The 21,912-nt window shown below is 40.2% G+C and overlaps 1 protein-coding gene across 5 annotated transcripts in view; it reads left to right on the top strand.

Moving 5' to 3' along the window:
- Positions 1 to 14,552, top strand: part of LOC139554687 (collagen alpha-1(XIV) chain-like) — an 83,115-nt gene extending 68,563 nt beyond the window's left edge. For 3 of the 5 annotated variants that reach the window (XM_071367715.1, XM_071367714.1, XM_071367718.1), the window contains 7 exons: positions 190 to 261; positions 5,152 to 5,187; positions 7,367 to 7,433; positions 7,662 to 7,850; positions 8,147 to 8,224; positions 9,527 to 9,682; positions 12,894 to 14,552. In XM_071367715.1, coding sequence (XP_071223816.1) covers positions 190 to 261; positions 5,152 to 5,187; positions 7,367 to 7,433; positions 7,662 to 7,850; positions 8,147 to 8,224; positions 9,527 to 9,682; positions 12,894 to 13,261 — 966 coding nt within the window. In that variant the 3' untranslated portion in view covers positions 13,262 to 14,552. Of the gene's footprint in view, positions 1 to 189; positions 262 to 5,151; positions 5,188 to 7,366; positions 7,434 to 7,661; positions 7,851 to 8,146; positions 8,225 to 9,526; positions 9,683 to 11,105; positions 11,508 to 12,893 lie in introns of those variants that run through there. The other 2 variants (XM_071367716.1, XM_071367717.1) reach the window with 2 other exon arrangements.
- The last annotated feature ends 7,360 nt before the right edge of the window (positions 14,553 to 21,912 follow it).

Below are 21,912 nucleotides of genomic sequence, written 5' to 3'. Positions count from 1 at the left end.
CTGTAGGTTACTTGTTTGTGCTTCTTGGCGAATGTAACAGTTTATTGTTTTGTTTCTTGGACAAATGTTTTTGTAGTACCTCAAGTTACCACTTGGAAAACGAAAGTTACAAATTGGAACTTTGAGTGATTGCTTAATCAGTGAGGTGGCAATTTGTTTGTTTGTGTTTTTCTCCTCCTTCACCCACAGGGCACTCCAGGAGCTCCCGGCTCACCAGGGTCAAGTGGACCTCCAGGGTCACTGGGAGACCAAGGACCTCCTGTGAGTCATCTGACCTCTCTATGTCCATGCATGTTACTACTTAAGGAGCTGAACCTCTAGCTAAGGAAATACCCAGCGAGCAGAAATGATGAAATTACATCATTACAACCAGATACGTCAGCATGATGTCATTTCAAACGGTTTTGCCCGTTGTGTGTAGTATTCGGGAGGTAGGTTTTGGGAGACAGCAAAGTCATATATGAATATATTGTACATAGTCCTACAGTACAGTATATATATCATAATTAGGACTTAGAGTTGTTCCTGACTGCCTGACTTGACCAATAAAAGTTACAAACTATAACAAGCGCCATGCATTATTCTAGGGCAGGTCACATGGTCAGGAATATGTCGTATTTCTATGTATGTAAAAGACCTGGGAGAGAGGATAACAGTTCAAAGGGGATATTCGGAGGCAGATAAATAATTTAAGGAACTATATATACATCTCGTTCTACATCAAGAAAATCTAACATTGTAAGGGGAAGCTATGTCAAAGATGCACTGTATTTTATGTTCGCCAGGCTTGAAAAAGGACTTTGCTAAACTAATAGACACTCAAAGTCCACCAACTTCATTCTAAAGCTGTCTGTGTGTGATGCTGAAATGCAAACAGGATTATGTCTGCCTGCTTGCTTTTTGGGATCGACACGCCTGTAGTCTATCTGGTGGACAGAGGTGTGATAGACAGAGATGCCGGAAGCCAAGGAGTCTTCAGGAGATTGTTTTAAATGTAGGGGATACAAATAGTGGATGTCTTGACGTGATCTCCAAAAGAGTTCCAGACTAGTAATGCACATGTTGACTCATAACCCGCAGTCCCCGCGATTACATCAACGGGGCAGACATGTTTAGGGTCATTAAATATTGTGTGGCTGAAGGGCAGGTTGAACAAAGAGAAACAATACCTTAAAAAATCCATAAATGTAGAATTCTTGTGCAATTTATACAGGCTACATTGAGTTTTTTTCTTTCATTCATTTAGACTATCTGGTATTAGTGCACAAGCCTAAGCTTTAGGGTTTAACTGTACATGTGTCAAATAGCCGGCACAAAAAAAAAACATATTTTGCACAGAAAATCTTTCCCGATTTTTATTTTGCGTTATTGTATTTTCTCCCCGGTCTTTGCTCCGTGAAAGATGACAGAGCGAACTTTACCGATGTCAACTAGATTGAAGCATTCATTCTATCAATCTGATACATTATTCGGTTGAGCATGGGTTTATTTAGTCTTCTAGGGAAACATATAAAGACAAAAGAGAAGCTACATGTATCTAATTATAGACAAGTTGATTAACAAATAGGCTACTAAAATGTTGGCAATTTTAAGCAGAATCATACAGTTGAAGTCAGAAGTTTACATACACTTACGTTGGAGTCATTAAAACTCATTTGTCAACCACTCCACAAATGTCTTGTTAACGAACTATAGTTTTGGCAAGTCGGTTAGGACATCTACTTTGTGCATGACACAAGTCATTTTTCCAACAATTGTTTACAGACAGATTATTTCACTCTATCACATTTCCAGTGGGTCAGAAGTTTACATACACTAAGTTGACTGTGCCTTTAAACAGCTTGGTAAATTCCAGAAAATTATGTCATGGCTTTAAAAGCTTCTGATAGGCTAATTGACATCATTTGAGTCAATTGGAGGTGTACCTGTGGATGTATTTAAAGGCATACCTTCAAACTCACTGCCTTTTTGCTTGACATCATGGGAAAATCAAAAGAAATTAGCCAAGACCTCAGAAAAAAAATTGTAGACCTCCACAAGTCTGGTTCATCCTTGGGAGCAATTTCCAAACGCCTGAAGGTACCAGGTTCATCTGTACAAACAATAGTACGCAAGTATAAACACCATGGGACCACGCAGCCGTCATACCGCTCAGGAAGGAGACGCGTTCTATCTCCTAGAGATGAATGTACTTTCGTGCGAAAAGTGCAAATCAATCCCAGAACAACAGCAAAGGAACTTGTGAAGATGCTGGAGGAAACAGGTACAAAATTATCTAAATCCACAGTAAAACGAGTCCTATATCGACATAACCTGAAAGGCCGCTCAGCAAGGAAGAAGCCACTGCTCCAAAATCGCCATATAAAAGCCAGACTACAATTTGCAACTGCACATGGGGACAAAGATCGTACTTTTTTGGAGAAATATTCTCTGGTCTGATGAAACAAAAATAGAACTGTTTGGCCATAATAACCATCGTTATGTTTGGAGGAAAAAGGGGGAGGCTTGCAAGCCGAAGAACACCATCCCAACCGTGAAGCACGGGGGTGGCAGCATCATGTTGTGTGGGTGCTTTGCTGCAGGAGGGACTGGTGCACTTCACAAAATAGATGGCATCATGAAGCAGGAAAATTATGTGGATATATTGAAGCAACATCTCAAGACATCAGTCAGGAAGTTAAAGCATACTTCCAAAATTGTGGCAAAATGGCTTAAGGACAACAAAGTTAAGGTATTGGAGTGGCCATCAAAGCCATGACCTCAATCCCATCGAAAATTTGTGGGCAGAAATGAAAAAGCGTGTGCGAGAAAGGAGGTCTACAAACCTGACTCAATTCCACCAGCTCTGTCAGGAGGAATGGGCCAAAATTCACCCAACGTATTGTGGGAAGCTTGTGGAAGGCTACCCGAAACGTTTGACCCAAGTTAAACAATTTCAAGGCAATGCTACCAAATACTAATTGAGAGTATGTAAACTTCTGACCCACTGGGAATGTGATGAAAGAAATAAAAGCTGAAATAAATCATTCTCTCTACTATTATTCTGAAATTTCACATTCTTAAAATAAAGTGGTGATCCTAACTGACCTAAGACAGGGAATTTTTACTAGGATTAAATGTCATGAATTGAGTTTAAATGTATTTGGCTAAGGTGTAGTATGTAAACTTCCGACTTCAACTGTATCTAAATCAGGCAACAACAACAACAAAAAATGCACCCACTGTAAAAAAAAAAAATCCTTATGTCATCATTGACTGTAGCGCAGATTCTATATTTGGTTAGGGTTGAGTGGGTCACATATTTTTTATTTTGAACCTTTATTTAACTAGGCAAGTCAATTAAGAACAAATTCTTATTTACAATAACGGCCTAGGAACAGTGGGTTAACTGCCTTTTTCAGGTGCAGAACGACAGATTTTTACCGTGTCAGCTCGGGCCCAACGCTCTAACTACTAGGCTACCTGCCGCCCCAATGGGTAGTTGCGGATGGGTTATTTGCGGGCGGGTGTGGGTGAACAAACAGCTTACCCGCACCACTATTCCAGACACATGTAGAATCTATGCTTGTACAATCTATACATCCTGTATATTCTGCCGGCTCGTGGTGGCCCAACGGTTTATGTTGGTGTTTCCTTTATTTCGGCTGTTAACTGTATTTTGTCGTTGTCTATTTCAACATTGTTGCCAGAAAAACAGACTTTTGTGTCACTGAATGGCCTGTCTTTTCTTTAGAAAATCGGAGGTTAACCTAACACTATCATGACTATAGAACAGAATATGTTTGTGGCGGTTTAAGTAAACCTTTAAATTGCCTTACAATGTCATGACAATATGCAATATGCATTTTAAGCTACATTGGTGGCTTGCAAGGCACTAACGTATTTATATTTTTTATTTGTATTTTTTTCACCTTTATTTAACCAGGAAAAAACCCATTGTGACACGTTGTCTATTTTGCAAGGGGAGACCTGGCCAAGAAAGCAGCAGCAGTCAATACAATACAATATTTTAACATACCAATACAAACAGCACAACAACACGTCATTAGGTGCTCATCCGGCCTGGAGGAAACATTTACACTCCTCAACAGAGTTTTGGGCCAGAGTTTTAAACCGCCTAAGGGGCACTAGTATATCTAGGTGAAGCATATTTTGCAGACTTCCATGCCTCAGGTGCACAATCGGAATGGCAGTTTTGCTTAACTCGGCAATGGCCCTGGGGACTTTTAGTAGCAACCATCTAGTCTGGGAACTGCTGGTAGTGATGGTGAAGGAGAGCAGGCTACCCAGAAGGGCTTTGTAGATGAACAAATACAAATGTAGTTGTCTGCGTATGTAAAGCGAGGTCTAGCCCTCCATTTGATATAAGGTGCACTGGTGGGTGAGTGACTTGGCATTTGTAACATAACGCAAAGATGCATGATAAACAGAGTCCAGTCTCTTTAACACAGAACAGGCTGCATGCATATACAATATGTCACCATAATCAATTACAGAAAGAAAAGTGGCTTGAACAAGCTTCTTTCTGGCCTCAAATGGGAAGCAAGCCTTGTTACAAGAATAAGAACCCAATTTGAGTTTAAACTTCCTCACAATTATTATCTACGTGAACTTTGTAGGACAGCTTATCGTCCAACCAAAGATCAAGGTATTTGTAGGATGACACCTTTTTAATTGGTGTGCCCCAGATGTCAAAATGCTAACATTCTCTGGCTGAGAGCCATACAAGGTTAGCAGTAATTACATACTCTTGCCTACTATGTAATTACGATGTAATTACTGGTACTGCATCGTTATTATTTGTCATTATATGACCTTTGCAGATAAATGGTTATGACAGGGTTCAAATAATGACGCTAGCTTGCTTAAGGTAGCTTCTAGCTTACTGAAGGTGGCGTCTGTTCATTGTGCAGTGCTTTTTCCTAAGAAGAGTTTTTCATACCTGTCATCCAGATTGTCTTTCAGTCTTTCTTGTAATTCTGTTAACCTTTCCAAATTGCTTTTACTTCTCTGGGGAAAATGTCTACTTCTTGATGCAAGTTCTTGAAAGGAAAAAGATGGCAAAGAAAATGGACAACTCAAAAAATGTGTACAGTAAATGTACTTCATTGTTTTCTGTCCATTGTCATTCTGCCTCTTGTTCTGTTGCAGGGTTCCGCTGGAAACAAAGGAGAGAAGGGAGAAAGAGTAAGTCATAGAGATAACAAGCATATTGGTAATTTATGTAATACTTCATATACATTGCTTTGGCAACAGTGGCAACCACCCATTCATGCCAGTAAAGCATTTATTAAATTCAATTGAATTGAGATATATTATGATACTTATCTTGTTCTGTATAATATACAGTATACTATATATACAAATGTATGTGGACACCCATTCAAATTAGTGGATTCAGCTATTTCAGCCACACTCGTTGTTGATAGGTGTATAAAATCGAGCACACAGCCATGCAATCTCCTTAGACAAACATTGTCAGTAGAATGGCCTCACTGAAGAGCTCAGTGACTTTCAATGTGGCACCTTTCCAACAAGTCAGTTCGGCAAATTTCTGCCCTGCTAAAGGTGCCCCAGTCAACTGTGAAGTGCAAACGTCTAGCAGCAACAACAGCTCAGCCACGAAGTGGTTGGCCACACAGGCTCACAGAATGGGACCGCCGAGTACTGAAGCGCATAGTGCATAAAAATCGTCTGTCCTTGGTTGCAACACTCACTACTGAGTTCCAAACTGCCTCTGGAAGCAACGTCAGCACAATAAATGTTCGTTGGGAGCTTCATGAAATGGGTTTCCATGGCAGAGCAGCCACACACAAGCCTAAGGTCACCATGTGCAATGCCAAGCGTCAACTGGAGTGGTGTAAAGCTCATTGGACTCTGGAGCAGTGGAGCAGTGGAAATGCGTTCTCTAGAGTGATGAATCACACTTCACCATCTGGCAGTCCAACAGGCAAATCTGGTACCTGCCCGAATGCATAGTGCCAACTGTAAAGTTTGGTGGAGGAATAATGGTCTGGGACTGTTTTTCATGGTTCAGGCTAGGCCCCTTAGTTACAGTGAAGGGAAACTTCAGCATACATTAACATTCTAGACAACATTCTGTGCTTCCAACTTTGTGGCAACAGTTCCTGTTTCAGCATGACAATGCCCTTGTGCACAAAGCGAGGTCCATATAGAAATGGTTTGTCGAGATCGGTGTGGAAGAACTTGACTGGCTTGCACAGAGCCCTGACCTCAACCCCATCGAACACCTTTGGGATGAAACTCTGAATGCTTGGCTATTAACTGACATTTACTCCTGAGGTGCTGACCTGTTGCACCCTCTACAACCACTGTGATTATTGTTATTATTTGACCCTGCTGGTCATATATGAACGTTTGAACATCTTGGCCATGTACTGTTTTAATCTCAACCCGGCACAGCCAGAAGAGGACTGGCCACCCCTCAGAGCCAAGTTCCTCTCTAGGTTTCTTCCTAGGTTCCTGCCTTTCTAGGGAGTTTTTCCTGGCCACCGTGCTTCCACATATGCAATGCTTGCTGTTTGGGTTTGAGGCTGGGTTTCTGTATAGCTTTATATAAAAGGGCTTTATAAATACATTTGATTGAAATGGAATGCCGACTGCGAGCCAGGCCAAAACGCACAACATCAGTGCCGGACCTCACTAATGCTTCTCAGAAGAGTATAGGCTGTTATAGCAGCAAAGGGGGGACCAACTCCATATTAATGCCCAAGATTTTGGAATGCGATGTTCAACAAGCAGGTGTCCATATACTTTTGGTATGTGTATGTGTTCGATGCTTAACATATATGTTCAAGATAAATAATGCCCTCCTTTCAAGTAATTGCTGCTCCTCAGCTTGGCGGTGTACAGTAGGTGTTCTCTGACAGCCTGACAGTATACAATTACCATTACAACAAGTTTTCTGAAGAGCAATATCACACGGTGTACTGCACCCAGAACACATTTTGTAGAAGACCTATTCATGCATACTTTATAAGCTAAAGCTTTAGAGCTGTGTTACTCAACTGTAGAAATGATTTTCTACTTTACAGCAGTTATATTTTTAAAGAGCTATCTTTCTAGTGTTAAGTACTTTATGGATTGGTTTCGCCCATAACAGCGAACAGCGAATGGTTAATAAGGTTTTTAGACAAGGCTCAAAAAGCAACATCTATGCTTGTCAACAACAGCCATGTTTTCCAATCGAAAGAGTTGATGCCAAATTCACGGCTGGCAGGCTTTCAACCCAAGTAATGGTGGAGGAAATGTCACCTGTGGGATCGATGAAACAGGTTGGACACATCAAACACACAGTGTTATCTGTAGCCATGGTCTTGGTGTCACCATGTGTTTTTGCCTCCAGGGTGACCTGCAATCCCAGGCATCGGTCCAAGCAATCGCCCGGCAGGTCTGTGAGCAGCTGATACAGAGTGAGTATTTTTTTTATCCTGCATCTGACCCTCTTCCTGTGTGTGTTTGTGTGGGTTTGTGTATATGGATGTGGGTTTGCACAGGTCTTGTGTCTTTGAGTGTAATTGTATTCTATAGAAGGGGTGTACAGTTTGAAAAAAGGAGTGTTGTCTATGAGGGTGTAAATGTATTTTGCCATTGGCATCCATTCATGCGCCACTGACCTCAGTCTGACGTCTGTCCCACAGGTCACATGGCTCGCTACAGCTCCATCCTCAACCACATCCCCAGTGCACCCGTTTCGGTCCGCACCATTCCTGGACCCCCAGGAGAGCCCGGGCGGCAGGGCGGCCAAGGACCACAGGGAGAGCAGGGGCCCGCGGGCAGACCAGGGTTCCCCGGGTCCAACGGAGAGAATGGACAACCAGGAGCCAGAGGTACTGAATAGAGATGATTCAGATTTAACTCAAGCTATCGAGTAAAGATATAGTCATGTAGCCTGTGCCATAAGCTTGTGAGAGAAAATATTACAGTAAATGATACCGGCAGGTAATGTAAGAAAACATCACTAATATAATCAGAAAGAGGATTACGTATTAGGCTAGATCTACAATATTGGACATGACACTTGTAGTGCTGAAGGTGATATAATATGGAAAGGAGACAAGCATGCCCACTTCTCTGAATTTTGTCACGGTGTGTGTCCCCTCTGTCTCTGTCTCTGTCTGTCCAGGTTTGTCAGGAGAGAAGGGTGACAAGGGAAGCCCAGGTGTAGGAGTCCAGGGTCCCAGAGGCCCCGTAGGACCCCCAGGTAACCAAAGCAATGCCTGGTGAAAAACACCCCAAAAAACGAAAAACTGCACATTTCCAACTTACATTTTTCTCCAGGGACTTCCTTTGCCACCGAGCCTCTGCAGAGGAAATCAACATCTGTTAAGGGGGTGGATTAGAAAATGGGAAGTCATCCAATCTGTTTTTTGATAAAGCGTCTCCCTCTTGATTCAAGGGGAGAATATGACACGAAGAGGGTAGCCCAAGTTGGATTTAATTTACTTTTGTTTGTTGTTTTGTTGTTTTTCATTAAGCTGCCCCTACTGGTTTAATTAAACATTATTAGGGGGCATAGCTTTTGACTCCTTTATTGATTGTAGTCTAGCTGACGCAGTGTGTTGATTAAACTCCTGGAGCGGTTGCCAGGTTGGTCTACATGAGAGAACTCGGAGCGCTACTGGGAGAACACGTAGGTGTCTGGCATGCGCGAGATCATTGCCTCCAAGGATATTTGAAAAAGGATATTCATAGCCTTTGCATTTCCTGATGGAGACAGCTCAGTGATAATAGCATTTTGGGTCTGATGAAAAGGCACAAAAGCTTATGCTTATTGGTACTGACTGCTGGGTAATGATAAATGTGCTGATTCTCTTCCTTTTGTGGAGAGATGTTTGGTCTAATTATGGACTCTAGCTGGTTTTCTATTTCAAAGCACACTACTAGATTTGAAGAGATAGTTCACCCAAATTACAAGTTGACGTATTCGTTTCCTTACCCTGTAAGTCTATGGATAAGGTATGACAGCAATTCATGCTTTGGTTTAGTTTCCTTGGCACTGTTTCCACATGGTAATGTTTTATCATTTTTGGGCACCAATTCAATTCATGGGACCAATAGTAGCATTTTTCACACATTATGTTCAAAACATCTACAAGTGATTTTGTTGAGCTTTACAATAATGGGATTTGCGCCACAAATGCTAAAACGTTAGCATGTGGAAACAGTGCCAGGGAAACTAAACCAAAGCATGGATTGCTGTCATAACTTCTACATAGACTGCATACAGGGTAAGGAAACCAATGTGTAATTTTGTAATTTGGGTGAACTATCCCTTTAACTTCATGAATTCTACCTCAATATGCAGTGTTCTTAGTCACAATGAAAACAATAATAATGCCATCATGTTTTATTGGTTTGCCATAATGTTTCATATAATGATTTAACTTCGGGAATTTAGCTCAAAGTTAAAATCTTAATTGTTAATTGAAAATGTATTTGTTGTATCAAAACACACTCCCCCCACTTCTCCGCCCTCTCATCACTCCTGTTCGTTCTCCTCCAGGACCAACGGGTCAGGGGCGGACAGGTAGCCAGGGTCCATCTGGTCGGCCGGGGAACCCTGGAACTCCTGGGCGGCCGGGTATCCCTGGACCAGTGGGGTCGGCTGGACCTCCTGGATACTGTGACCAGAACTCTTGCGTGGGCTACAACGTAGGAGGTAATTATGACACTCATCCTCCCCTACCACTGTACACACACCAAAACACCACAAGGCAACATGAGATTTTTATAATATCAAAGTCCGATACATTAGATCTAATTGTTTAGCCATAGTGAACTCCATTGGCATTCCCATCAGCTTGTTGTGTAGATAACCTTTACCTGAGAATTCACTCTCTGAGAATGGGTTTCCATGTCTGTATATCTGACCTATTGTATCATACCCTGCCAATCAATCACCAACTCATTTAATCCAATAAAAGCTCTTTGAAAGGGAGACCTGAGCAAAGAGGTCTCATTGGGTTAAATCCGCCAGGGGGTTGACCCGAATCACACCCTTATCCACACTGTATTTCAAGGTGATGCTAAGACAGCATGACCTATCTGACCTATCTTGAAAAGGAAGTTATCAGAATCGCCTACACTATAGTATGACTAACTTAACAGTTAACCAAGTTTAGTTTGGTTGCCCATACTGAAATATATTTAAGCAATTGGCATTTGTTTTCTGATTTACTTTATGCATAATAGACTTTGAATTCTAATGTATTGAGACCCACTTGATTAACCTCAGGACTGAACCTCATTAAAATAAATGAGTGGGAGCTCTTTATTCTCTGTTTACGACAGCTCAGGAAAATAATGAGCCCATTCTATTATCTGATGGTTTACAGTAAGATGGCCGTGAGCATATGGCTTATTTATGAATCCATTAGTTCCTGTTGCCATTTAAGCCTTGAAATACAAAATGTAACCAAGATGCAGAATTCAGCTTGGAAACAATGACTTACAATGTGGTGAATTCATATAATGGTACCTGAGAATATTTTTTGCAATGTTGCCATCTCAGTATCCCAGTATTTTAGCTTGTGGAATTGAATTTAAACAAGCCTGCTTGGTTAAACGTCTATAGACCCTACAGATATCTGTGAATGCTTGTGACATGTACAATATAGTTATTCCGACAAAATATCTATAAACTCTCAAAGTCTTATCACGATAAGTCATGTTTCAGTATTTGCATCAAGTTTGGTTACATTGTTTCAAAAAGAAAATTCTGCATCTTTAAAGTCATGTGATCATGATTTATTCAACAATAGTTTGTCATCTAATACACATGGTTATTGTGAGTGTGGATACAATCTATAGCGCCCGAACTGTAAATGCATGTGTGCATGGACACCCATCAATGATGTCTTTCTCTATCGGCCATTTTCTCTGAGGAAAAGGCATTACGGTGAGCACACTGTATGGCTCGAAAGGCCTGCGGTGTTCTCCATGCACTCCACAGTGTGAGTAATACCAGCATGGTGACTTTATGATTTTGTCTCATCTGTCTGACCTGTGGTATGTGTGTGTGTCTCCCTCTCTCTCTCCTTCTGTCATCCCTCTCTCTCTCTCTCGCTACTTTCTTACTCAAGTCCAACAGTATGGGTAGTGAGCAACGTTCAAAAGGGTTGTAGTGAAGGTGTTAGGGTAGACAGGCTTGTCCCTTGGCCCTACCCCCTCGCTATATCACTGTCAGCAATGACTACTGCCTTGTTTCCTATAAAGCTGTCCCTCTCTTTGTAGAAACACATTCTGCCTGACACAAAAACTAATTTAGCCAAAAATGCATTTTTTTTTAAATCTCACCCCATATAAACTAATATATACAGTTGAAGTTGGAAGTTTACATACACCTTAGCCAAATACATTCAAACTCAGCTTTTCACAATTCCTGACATGTAATCCTAATCCTGGGTTAGTTAGGTTCACCACTTTATATTAAGAATGTGAAATGTCAGAATAATACTATAGAGAATTGTTTATTTCAGTTTTTATTTTTTTCATCACCTTCCCAGTGGGTCAGAAGTTTACATACACTCAATTAGTATTTGGTAGCATTGCCTTTTAAATTGTTTAACTTGGGTCAAACATTTCAGGTAGACAAGCTTCCCACAATAAATTGGGTGAATTTTGGCCCATTCCTCCTGACGGAGCTGGTGTAACTGAGTCAGGTTTGTAGGCCTCCTTGCTCGCACACGCTTTTTCAGTTCTGCCCACAAATGTTCTATAGCATTGAGGTCAGGGCTTTGTGATGTCCACTCCAATACCTTGACTTTGTTGTCCTTAAGCCATTTTGCCACAACTTTGGAAGTATGCTTGGGGTCATTGTTCATTTGAAAGACCCATTTGCGACCAAGCTTTAACTTCCTGACTGATGTCTTGAGATGTTGCTTCAATATATCCACATCATTTTCCTGCCTCATGTTGCCATCTATTTTATATAGGACTCGTTTTACTGTGGATATAGATACTTTTGTACCTGTTTCCTCCAGCATCTTCACAAGTTCCTTTGCTGTTGTTCTGGGATTGATTTGCACTTTTCGCACCAATGTACGTTCATCTCTAGGAGACAGAATGCGTCTCCTTCCTGAGCGGTATGACGGCTGCGTGGTCCCATGGTGATTATACTTGCGTACTATTGTTTGTACAGATGAACGTGGTACCTTCAGGCATTTGGAAATTGCACTGAGTTTGAAGGTAGGCCTTGAAATGCATCCACAGGTACACCTCCAATTGACTCATATATGTCAATTAGCCTATCAGAAGTTTCTAAAGCTATTAAATCATTTTCTGGAATTTTCCAAGCTGTTTAAAGGCACAGTCAACTTAGTGTATGTAAACTTCTGACCCACTGGAATTGTGATACAGTGAATTATAAGTGAAATAATCTGTCTGTAAACAATTGTTGGAAAAATGACTTGTGTCATGCACAAAGTCACAATGTCCTAACCGATTTGCCAAAACTATACTTTGTTAACAAGAAATTTGTGGAGTGGTTGAAAAACGAGTTTTAATGACACCAACCTAAGTGTATATAAACTTCCGACTTCAACTGTATTTTATCCAAGGCTTCTCTATGCTTCTGCAGGGAATGTGTACAGTTATTATATTCTATAAGGAGCCAATAGTTGAATACTGATTGTCATTTGATGCGTTATTCAGTTGAGCTGTCACATATATTTAATAAGAGATCCACTTAGACCTCCTGTCCCTGTCAGTGTAGCTCATCCATACCCCTCTTTAGCTCTTCTGGCCGCTTTGATGTCGTCGCTAACACTGTTCCTCGTGTGTGTCTCTTCCTCCTTCCTGTCCTGTCCCGCTAACCCAATCAAAAACTAACAAACAAATGCACGCTTTGGGGGTGGCCGCGGTGGCTAAAGAGGGTGGCAACGGTGGTGACCCATCTGACCACCGCAATCTTCCCTTAGTCCAATTGCCCCCCAACGTCTACCAGAACTATGACGAGGCGGAGGAGGAGGACCCCTATAGGTACGACGCGGGGGGCTACCCCTCCGAGTACTATCAGCCCAACTACCCGGCGCCCCGACCAGTCGAGCCCGAGGACCCAGCCCTGACCCAGGGCGACGAGGTGCTGAGGTCCCCCGGGATCCACCGCTCCTCCAGGAGCCTGGCTGAAGAGGAGAAGGAAAAGAAAGAGGAAGAGGGGCCGGAGGAGAGGAAAATGGTTGGTCCCATGAGGGAGAGCAGGCTAAGGAGAGTCTTGAGGAAGTCAGGGACACACAACTGAGGAGTTGGGACTATTCAGTTAAAGGGAGAAGTATCCAAAGGGGGTTCTAAGGACTATCATTAAGTGCCTGATGTCAATGTCAAATGGACATATGGGAGGGGAAGGGTGGAGGAGGTTGGAGGAGAGAGTCGGAGGGACCATCTTCTTCTCCTCTTCTTTCTGGAAGTGTTGTGGTTGGTGGTGTAGATAGGGTATGTGTACTGTTGGTTGTAGTGTGGTCAGATTTTTGTGTTTGTTAATCGGTTACTTCAAGAGATACAATTGTATTGTTATTTTCTTTTCGTTTTCAGCATACCACCTCTGTGCTTCATTCATCTAATTTCATGCAAATGATCAATTTCCTGGTCACGGTTTACTTCAAGTGCTTGTTTATGAGCTTAGTAAATACTGGAAGAACATAGGCCTACAGTGTAGTGTAGTATATTATAGTCTAGTGTATAGTATAGTATAATATAGTATAGTTTAGTAGTAATATTTTTGTTCAATTGTAGCTTTTATTGCTAGGATATTACTCAAGAGTGGATAGCAAGTGCTATTTGAACATTTTGAAAATAGAGTAGAATATTAACGATCTACTACTTGGTCATATTAGTAGTGAATATAACTACCTATATTGATAACTACCCAACTAACATTATAAATACACTCAATATGACCAGTTATTCTCCAGCTGTTCAAAACTTGACAATTATTATTTATTTTTATGAAATGTCCCATAATGTAATATTTGCATGTGTGTTTGTTTCACATATAATTATTCCATATCAATGTATAATGCTATTTTGTACCCACCCATGGGAAACAACATATCTACATAGATATATGCTTTCATTTCTTGACAGGGTCATTCAAGCTACCAGCCATATAGCCCAACTAATACCCCCATTGCAGTGTTACGGTACAAACATTTTGCTCTTTGTATTTTTACGATACATGTATGTCTTTAAAGGGTGTTTGAGAAGGTGCTAAACATGTAATATAACACGATTATGAGTTACACATGTGAAAAATATATTTCTTTTTTAATGTATGTTTATTGTATTGCAAGTATCTCGGAATATGGTCTCCAGAACGGGAGCGTTCAGCCTACAGTATTGTGATGAGTTGTTAGGCCTGTGGTCTATTCACCTTGCAGAGCTCCAGAGACTAACTATGTGGAATAGGCCACTGTAGTGTCTCTCATCAGAACATGTTTCAATCGAGGAAGTAATTTATTTTTTACTTGGTATTGATTTTTCAAACAATAAAATTGAAGTACAACCATTATTCGCGGTGGGTACTTTCAACACTGCTTCTTTGTTCATATGGATGTGTTTGTTTTCTCCTACAAGTAATAAAATGCACTTCAATTGGACCAATGGCAGAACTTCAATTACATTATCAGTTATAAGACGTTTCATTACTAAAGGACCCACACAGATGGCAACCCCAAAGCAATGTGTACTCACACAGATGGCAACCCCAAAGCAATGTGTACTTGCTACAGCTGAGAGTCTTCTAAATGACATCTGTAATCCTTGTTGTGGTTCTCTCAGCTATCGGCACTTGAAAAGGGATGCACTCACACACACACTGAAACTTTGTAAGCAAGCAGTGTGCAATACTTAATTATTTTGAATCCGTGAACCGCATAGGACTTACAACTAGGGCTGTTGCGGTGACCATATTACTGCAACACCTGCGGTCACGAGTCATGAAGGCAATCAAATTCCATGTGACTGTCACAGTTAGGCTTCTCCAAGCTCTGATGCTGCTGGTCATTAGTAGCCTACAAAACATGCTAACTGCCTGGTACTCAGCACTCTATTGTCCCTCTAATCACTTTGACATACGTGCAAATGTAATCGAAAATCGAATCAAACACTTCATGAGAGCCCATGAGCTCATGTTGCGCAACATTTCTATAGTCTATGCAATTGTGCGAGAAAACAGAGTGATGGCCTCTACTAAAAAGAGGATCCCATCAGCTAGGCCTAGTATATTTATTTCTAAACTTTCCTAATATTAAGCACATAGGCTATACTCCTGTTGTAAATATAACCAAACCGTCTGGCAGGAAAATTAACCACTCAAAAAAAGCTTCCTCCATTCGCTATTTAAGTGCATAGATGACATGTATTTTTTCCTGTTTCCATACAGGTGCATGATAATGGTCCATTCCAAATCAAAACAAATTTCACACACAAACTATTTAGTATATGTAACGACAAGATTAAATCAAGAATAGTCTGATGGTTAACAATATTAGCCTATCACTTGTGAATAATATATTATCACTTGTGAATTATGTCCAGCATAAGAAAAAATGCTTTTTTGCAACTTTTTCTAATCATAGTCTGCACACCTCATGTAGCCTAGGCCATAGGCCTAAATGTTTTGATATGGTTTGTATCACAACTAAAGTTGCCAAATAACTTCTTAAAATGTAGCTCATTAATCCACTTTACAAGGGGTGTAGAGCCTAATTGGCATACATAAGCAGCGCGTGAGTTTCAAGTTTGGGGAAGATCATTTTCACCATAAAAATGCAGCTTTATAATAAAAGCATTACATGCATAATTGCATTTGCAGTCACTTTTGAGAATGCTGTTCTAATGGAACATTTGCACTTATGAGGGTGCATTACAGCCACACAAAGGGGATACCGCCTGCTTGTTGAGTGACGGATGTAGTGTGTACAGCCTGCGCAAAAAACAAAGCAGAGCTCATTCCTTTCAAGCAACTTTTTTCAAATCATCATTAGAGTCGCATCATGCAGCCTTACAATGTATTAAAAATCAAAACATAAATCCCAACGTAAGTTACATTAATAACTCTAAATTAAGCATATAGGAATACTTATTTTTTGTTAACCACTCAACACAGAATAGCCGTATGTGCGCACTCCCTCAAATCGTTTGGAGAAAATATCCTTTGTATTTTATTCGGCTTTCTTCACTTGTATTCTTCATACTATAAAATAATGCCATGGAATTCTAAGCAAATCTTGTCTGCTAAATTAACTAGTGTAGCCCATAGCCATTTGGCATAGCCAGATCAGGACCTAACATAAGGACAACTCAGAGTATGCTATTCTGTTCTTCTGAAATAGACTACTTTTTCTTCATATCATGCTTCTTTAGACCTGTCTAAAATAAATAATGGATTTATTGTGAATGTGTAGGCTATATTACATGGATTTATTAGACTTTTTAGAATGTAGATGTTCCAAAGGTCTGCATCCGTGGCTTGTGGAAGCCAGGAGATGCTAAATGTGTTTATGTTAATTAACGGTCAATTACCGTGAGACCGACAGTTATTTGCTTGACAGTCACAGGCTGACAAAACTTTGTGACTGCCACAGCCCTACTTACAACCAAATGGAACTGACACACACCGTAACGTTGTGAAGCCAGAAACTTTCTTCCTCTGTCTAATTGCTGAGTGAGAGTAGAGTCTGCCTCGCTATTATTTCTGCCGCGTTCTGAGGGGAGGTGTAATTACATGATCTGCACCCAGGAAATCTCCAGGCCAGATGTTAGATCCCCTGGGGTCACGCTGCTAAGTGGACCCTGGTCACAGACAGACAGACAGACATGTGCCCCTGTACATAGGTCTGCCTTTTCACTCCAAGTGGGGGCGAATGAATGACGAGCTGACCATGAAGGCCAAGGGTGTGCAAAGCTGTCATCAAGGCAAATGGTGGCTACTTTGAAGAATCTCAAATATAACATATATTTTGATTTGTTTAACACTTTTTTGGTTACTACATGATTCCATATGTGTTATTTCATAGTTTTGGTGTATTCACTATTATTCTACAATGTAGAAAATAGTACAAATAAAGAAAAACCCTGGAATGAGTAGGTGTGTCCAAACTTTTGACTGGACTGTATATATACACTACCGGTCAAAAGTTTTTAAAATAAATGTATCCTGCTCTCTCTCCCTCTTATCACTTTCACAAACCCAAACACACAAAAAACATACACCCTATAAGGATTTTTTAAAAATCTGATTTCAGACAAGTCATGTCACGATCACTACGAGGTTACCAAGTATTTAGGTCAAGTGAAGAAAGAGAAGTCTCATCCTGGGGAAGGATACAGTGGCGGATGTTTCGCTCTCTACTGTGTGAGCTGTCAACGCTAACAACCAGGCAATTTACAGGTACATTCCGAGGACATATTGAGGCGCGGCGTTACATAAAGATGCCACAATCACCATGTTTTAGACCTATGTTTTTCCCAGTGAACGGTATTTGCTCAAATGCTTGGGTTGTCCGGTTGTACAGAAGCATTTTGTAAATGTACATGTTATTGTTACTTCTACTTTAACTGTCAGAGAATGTGAAACTTACATCGGCAGGTCTGAAAATAAGCTTGAGATTTTAAAGTTTGGACCTAGTGCCCCACCTAGTGTGGATTTTCAGATAATTCATGATCGGGAAAGAAATGTCTGTGCTATACGTACATCCTGCATATATTATATTCATATATTTTATATATATGGGATACATACATTTTGAAGGACTTCATTATCTCAGATGATTACATTACTATAGGTCTGGTGAATGTTATTACCACAGTCATTCTTCAGTTTTGAACAAGACATTAGAAGGGGCAAACTGAACCTGGAAAACAATGTAATATTTTCAATAGGGTAGTCATTTGGATTCTAATATATCAGAGCATGGGTAATGAGAGTACATTTTCATAATCACATTCAATTAAATTAGCCTCCCTTTAGACAATTTATAAAAAGGCTACGTGATTTGGGGTAATCTGATGTTGTGCCTGTTTATGTTATTACTGGGTCCAACAAAGGATGATACTGAAGTCCCTTACTGTTTACCATAGATAATACAAATAGATGTGGACTGTCTGAAGAAAAAGTGAAATTTCAATCATTTTAGTTTAGATGTTGGACTTTAAAACATATAAAATAAAAAACAAAATGTCACGTGGCGAATACAATAGATGTAGACCTAACTGTGAAATGCTTACTTACATTAACCAACAATACAGTTTCAATAAAAATAATAGTTAAGAAAATATTTACTAAAGTAACACAAAATAACAATAACGAGGCTATATATACAGGGGGTACCGGTACCGAGTCAATGTGCAGGGGTACAGGTTAGTCGAGGAAGGTTGTGAAGGAGACAGCAAGATAAATAATATATTCTCAGATATTCCAAAAAGGAGAGAAAATCTTGATGTAACGAATGTGCGTACATGTGAATGTGATGTAATGGACATACGAAAAGATAATTGCAAAGCAAAACTTTTTCTTTGGCCTGGTGTCACTATGTAAAGTGGCTTGCGAAAGTATTCACCTTGGCATTTTTCCTATTTTGTTGCCTTACAACCTGGAATTAAAATATATTTTTTGGGGGGGTGGGGGTTGTACCATTTTATTTACACAACATGCCTACCACTTTGAAGATGAAAAACATTTTTTATAGTGACACATAAATAAATAAAATAATAATAATAATAATAATAAAACAAAAAAACAGAAAACCTGAGCGTGAATAACTATTCACCCCCCCAGAGTCAATACTTTGTAGAGCCACCTTTTGCAGCAATTACAGCTGCAAGTCTCTTGGGGTATGTCTCTATAAGCTTGGCACATCTAGCAACTGAGATTTTTGCCCATTCTTCAAGGCAAAACTGCTCCAGCTCCTTCAAGTTGGACGGGTTCTGCAATCTTTAAGTCATACCACCGATTCTCAATTGGATTGACGTCTGGGCTTTGACTAGGCCATTCCAAGACATTTAAATGTTTCCCCTTAAACCACTTGAGTGTTGCTTTAGAAGTATGCTTAGGGTCAATGTTCTGCTGGAAGGTGAACCTCCGTCCCAGTCTCAAATCTCTGGAAGTCTGAAACAGGTTTCCCTCAAGATGCATTTAGCGCCATCCATCATTCCTTCAATTCTGACCAGTTTCCCAGTCCCTGCCAATGAAAAACATCTCCACAGCATGATGCTGCCACCACCATGCTTCACTGTGTGGATGGTGTTCTCGGGGTTATGAGAGGTGTTGGATTTGCGCCAGACATAGCATTTTCCTTGATGGCCAAAAAGATCAGTTTTAGTATCATCTGACCAGAGTACCTTTTTCCATATGTTTGGGGAGTCTCCCACATGCCTTTTGGCAAGCACCAAAAAAACACCAAAAGCAATGGATTTTTTTTCTGGCCACTCTTCTGTAAAGCCCAGCTCTGTGGAGTGTATGGCTTAAAGTGGACAGATACTCCAATCTCCGCTGTGGAGCTTTGCAGCTCCTTCAGGGTTATCTTTGGTCTCTTTGTTGCCTCTCTGATTAATGTCCTCCTTGGCTGGTCCGTGAGGTTTGGTAGGCAGCCCCCTCTTGGCAGGTTTGTTGTCGTGCCATATTCTTTCAATTTTTGAATAATGGATTCAATGGTGCTCCGTGGGATGTTCAAAGTTTTGGATATTTTTTTTATAACCCAAACCTGATCTGTACTTCTCCACAACTTTGTGCCTGACCTGTTTGGAAAGCTCCTTGGTCTTCATGGTGCCGCTTGCTTGGTGGCACACCTTGCTTAGTGGTGTTGCAGATTCTGGGGCCTTTCAGAACAGGTGTATATATACTGAGATCATGTGACAGATCATGTGACACTTAGATTGCACACAAGACTTTATTTAACTAATTATGTGACTTCTGAAGGTAATTGGTTGCACCAGATCTTATTTAGGGGCTTCATAGCAAAGCGGGTGAATACATATGCATGCACCACTTTTCATTTTTTTATTTTTTATTTATTTTTTGAAACAAGTTATTTTTTTCATTTAATTTCACCAATTTGGACTATTTTGTGTGTGTCCATTGCATGAAATCCAAATAAAAATCTATTTAAATTACAGGTTGTAATGCAACAAAATAGGAAAAACGCCAAGGGGGATGAATACTTTTGCAAGGCACTGTAGATAAAATATTAATAATAGACCCTATACAGTGCATGCAATCATAAATATTAAACAGCGTGAGTGTGCGCGTGCGTGTGCTTTGGCGGGTATGCCCAGTGAGAGAGGCCTTATTATGCAGACCATGTGGATCCTTGCATGAATATGAATAAACACAATATCAAAAGACTGATGACGCAACAGTGCAGAAAATACACAATGCATTCAACCTGCTCCACGCACCAATAAATTGACAATGTTACTGTAAACAAGGAGGCAAATGATCACTTCAACAAACTTGATTAAGTGCTCAAACACACTAGCAGAGAACATACTCCTTCGCCTTACAATAACACTGATACTGTATTGTGTAGTGACATTTATAATTGGCATCCACTACATCAGTGGAGCCGAGGAAGAAGACGCCGGCCGAAGACAGCAGCAGAGGGGTGTATAAATAATGAATTCAAAGCTCATTTGTATGTAAATGTACCCAGACACCATGGCGATCCAGTTTGGCCTCATGAATTATGCATGAGGAGAGCCAACCCGTGCTGCAGTGGAGTGCAAAGAACTTCTCCCAATTTATCACACCTATTTCACCCCTCTGTAATTCATCAGATCATAACAGGAAGAGTTAGAGGCCAACTCCCTGTGCTTCATCAAAAGTGTAGCCATCCACCTCTCTCTGCTTATTCAATGTCACCCCTGGTCTTAAGGTCACTGAATCCAGAGGAGTAGCCTAAGACTGACTGTAGGGGTTTTTGTCACATTCCTATTGTAGTATCAATGCCTAATCATCAATGACAGTCAGCTACATACTCCTCTTCAATTTGTTTATATCAAAATAGACATTTTAAGAGTTAAAATATTATGATACGGTGGTATCCCTAGACTTGGCTGTGTGTACTGTATAAATGTATATACATCTTGCTTGCTATTCTCCGTATGGACAGAAGATGTCGCTATCAGACATGTTTTCACTAGAGCTTGACAGTGGACACATTGATGTTGCATTATTATGTTGAATTTGGTCATGTACATTAAGTTCACAGACAATATAAATTGCAAAATGATATTGTTGAAACACTGAGCTATAGGCATTGATGCCTTTCTCCCATCAAAGTAAATTGCACTGATGACCATACCTGCCAATCAATTTTCCATATTAGGTTTATATATTTAACATAACATATCTGTAATAGGATTGATGTCCCATAATATTGTTAATGCTAGGTTTATAATATTCATATTATGCCTAAATAGTCTAGTCTGCCTTATATTTATTTTGCTATATCTTATTTCAATGCATGGTAGTCTACATTATGAATTAACAGTTTTGGCACAGTCTATACCCATAGAATTCACTGAGTAAAACATGATTCATGAAGATTCATTGGATATAACCAATCAATGGAGAAAATGTGAAAATGACTTGAATTCATATTGTGTATTTCAGCGTAGATTTGACACTTTATTTCTTATGTAGGTTATGGTATATACACACGAAGTTATTTGATATGTAGTATGGTCAATGTTTGAACATGCATTCGAATATAATCCACTCACCAGAGGAATTCAGACATTTTGTCCAATTGTCAATTGCCAAATGTATATTGCCATATCTAACTTTTAAATACATTTTCATGGCACTTGACTGAAACATATTTTTGGCGTCGTATGCAAATATATGCTGACGTAAAACATCATGTGGTTTTTGTCGTAGATCATGAACGACGA

This window comes from Salvelinus alpinus, chromosome 26 (assembly GCF_045679555.1).
Source record: "Salvelinus alpinus chromosome 26, SLU_Salpinus.1, whole genome shotgun sequence".
Classification (NCBI taxonomy): Eukaryota; Metazoa; Chordata; class Actinopteri; order Salmoniformes; family Salmonidae; genus Salvelinus; species Salvelinus alpinus.
The sequence above is the reverse complement of the archived record's forward strand: the minus strand, read 5'-3'. Positions and strand labels throughout refer to the sequence as shown.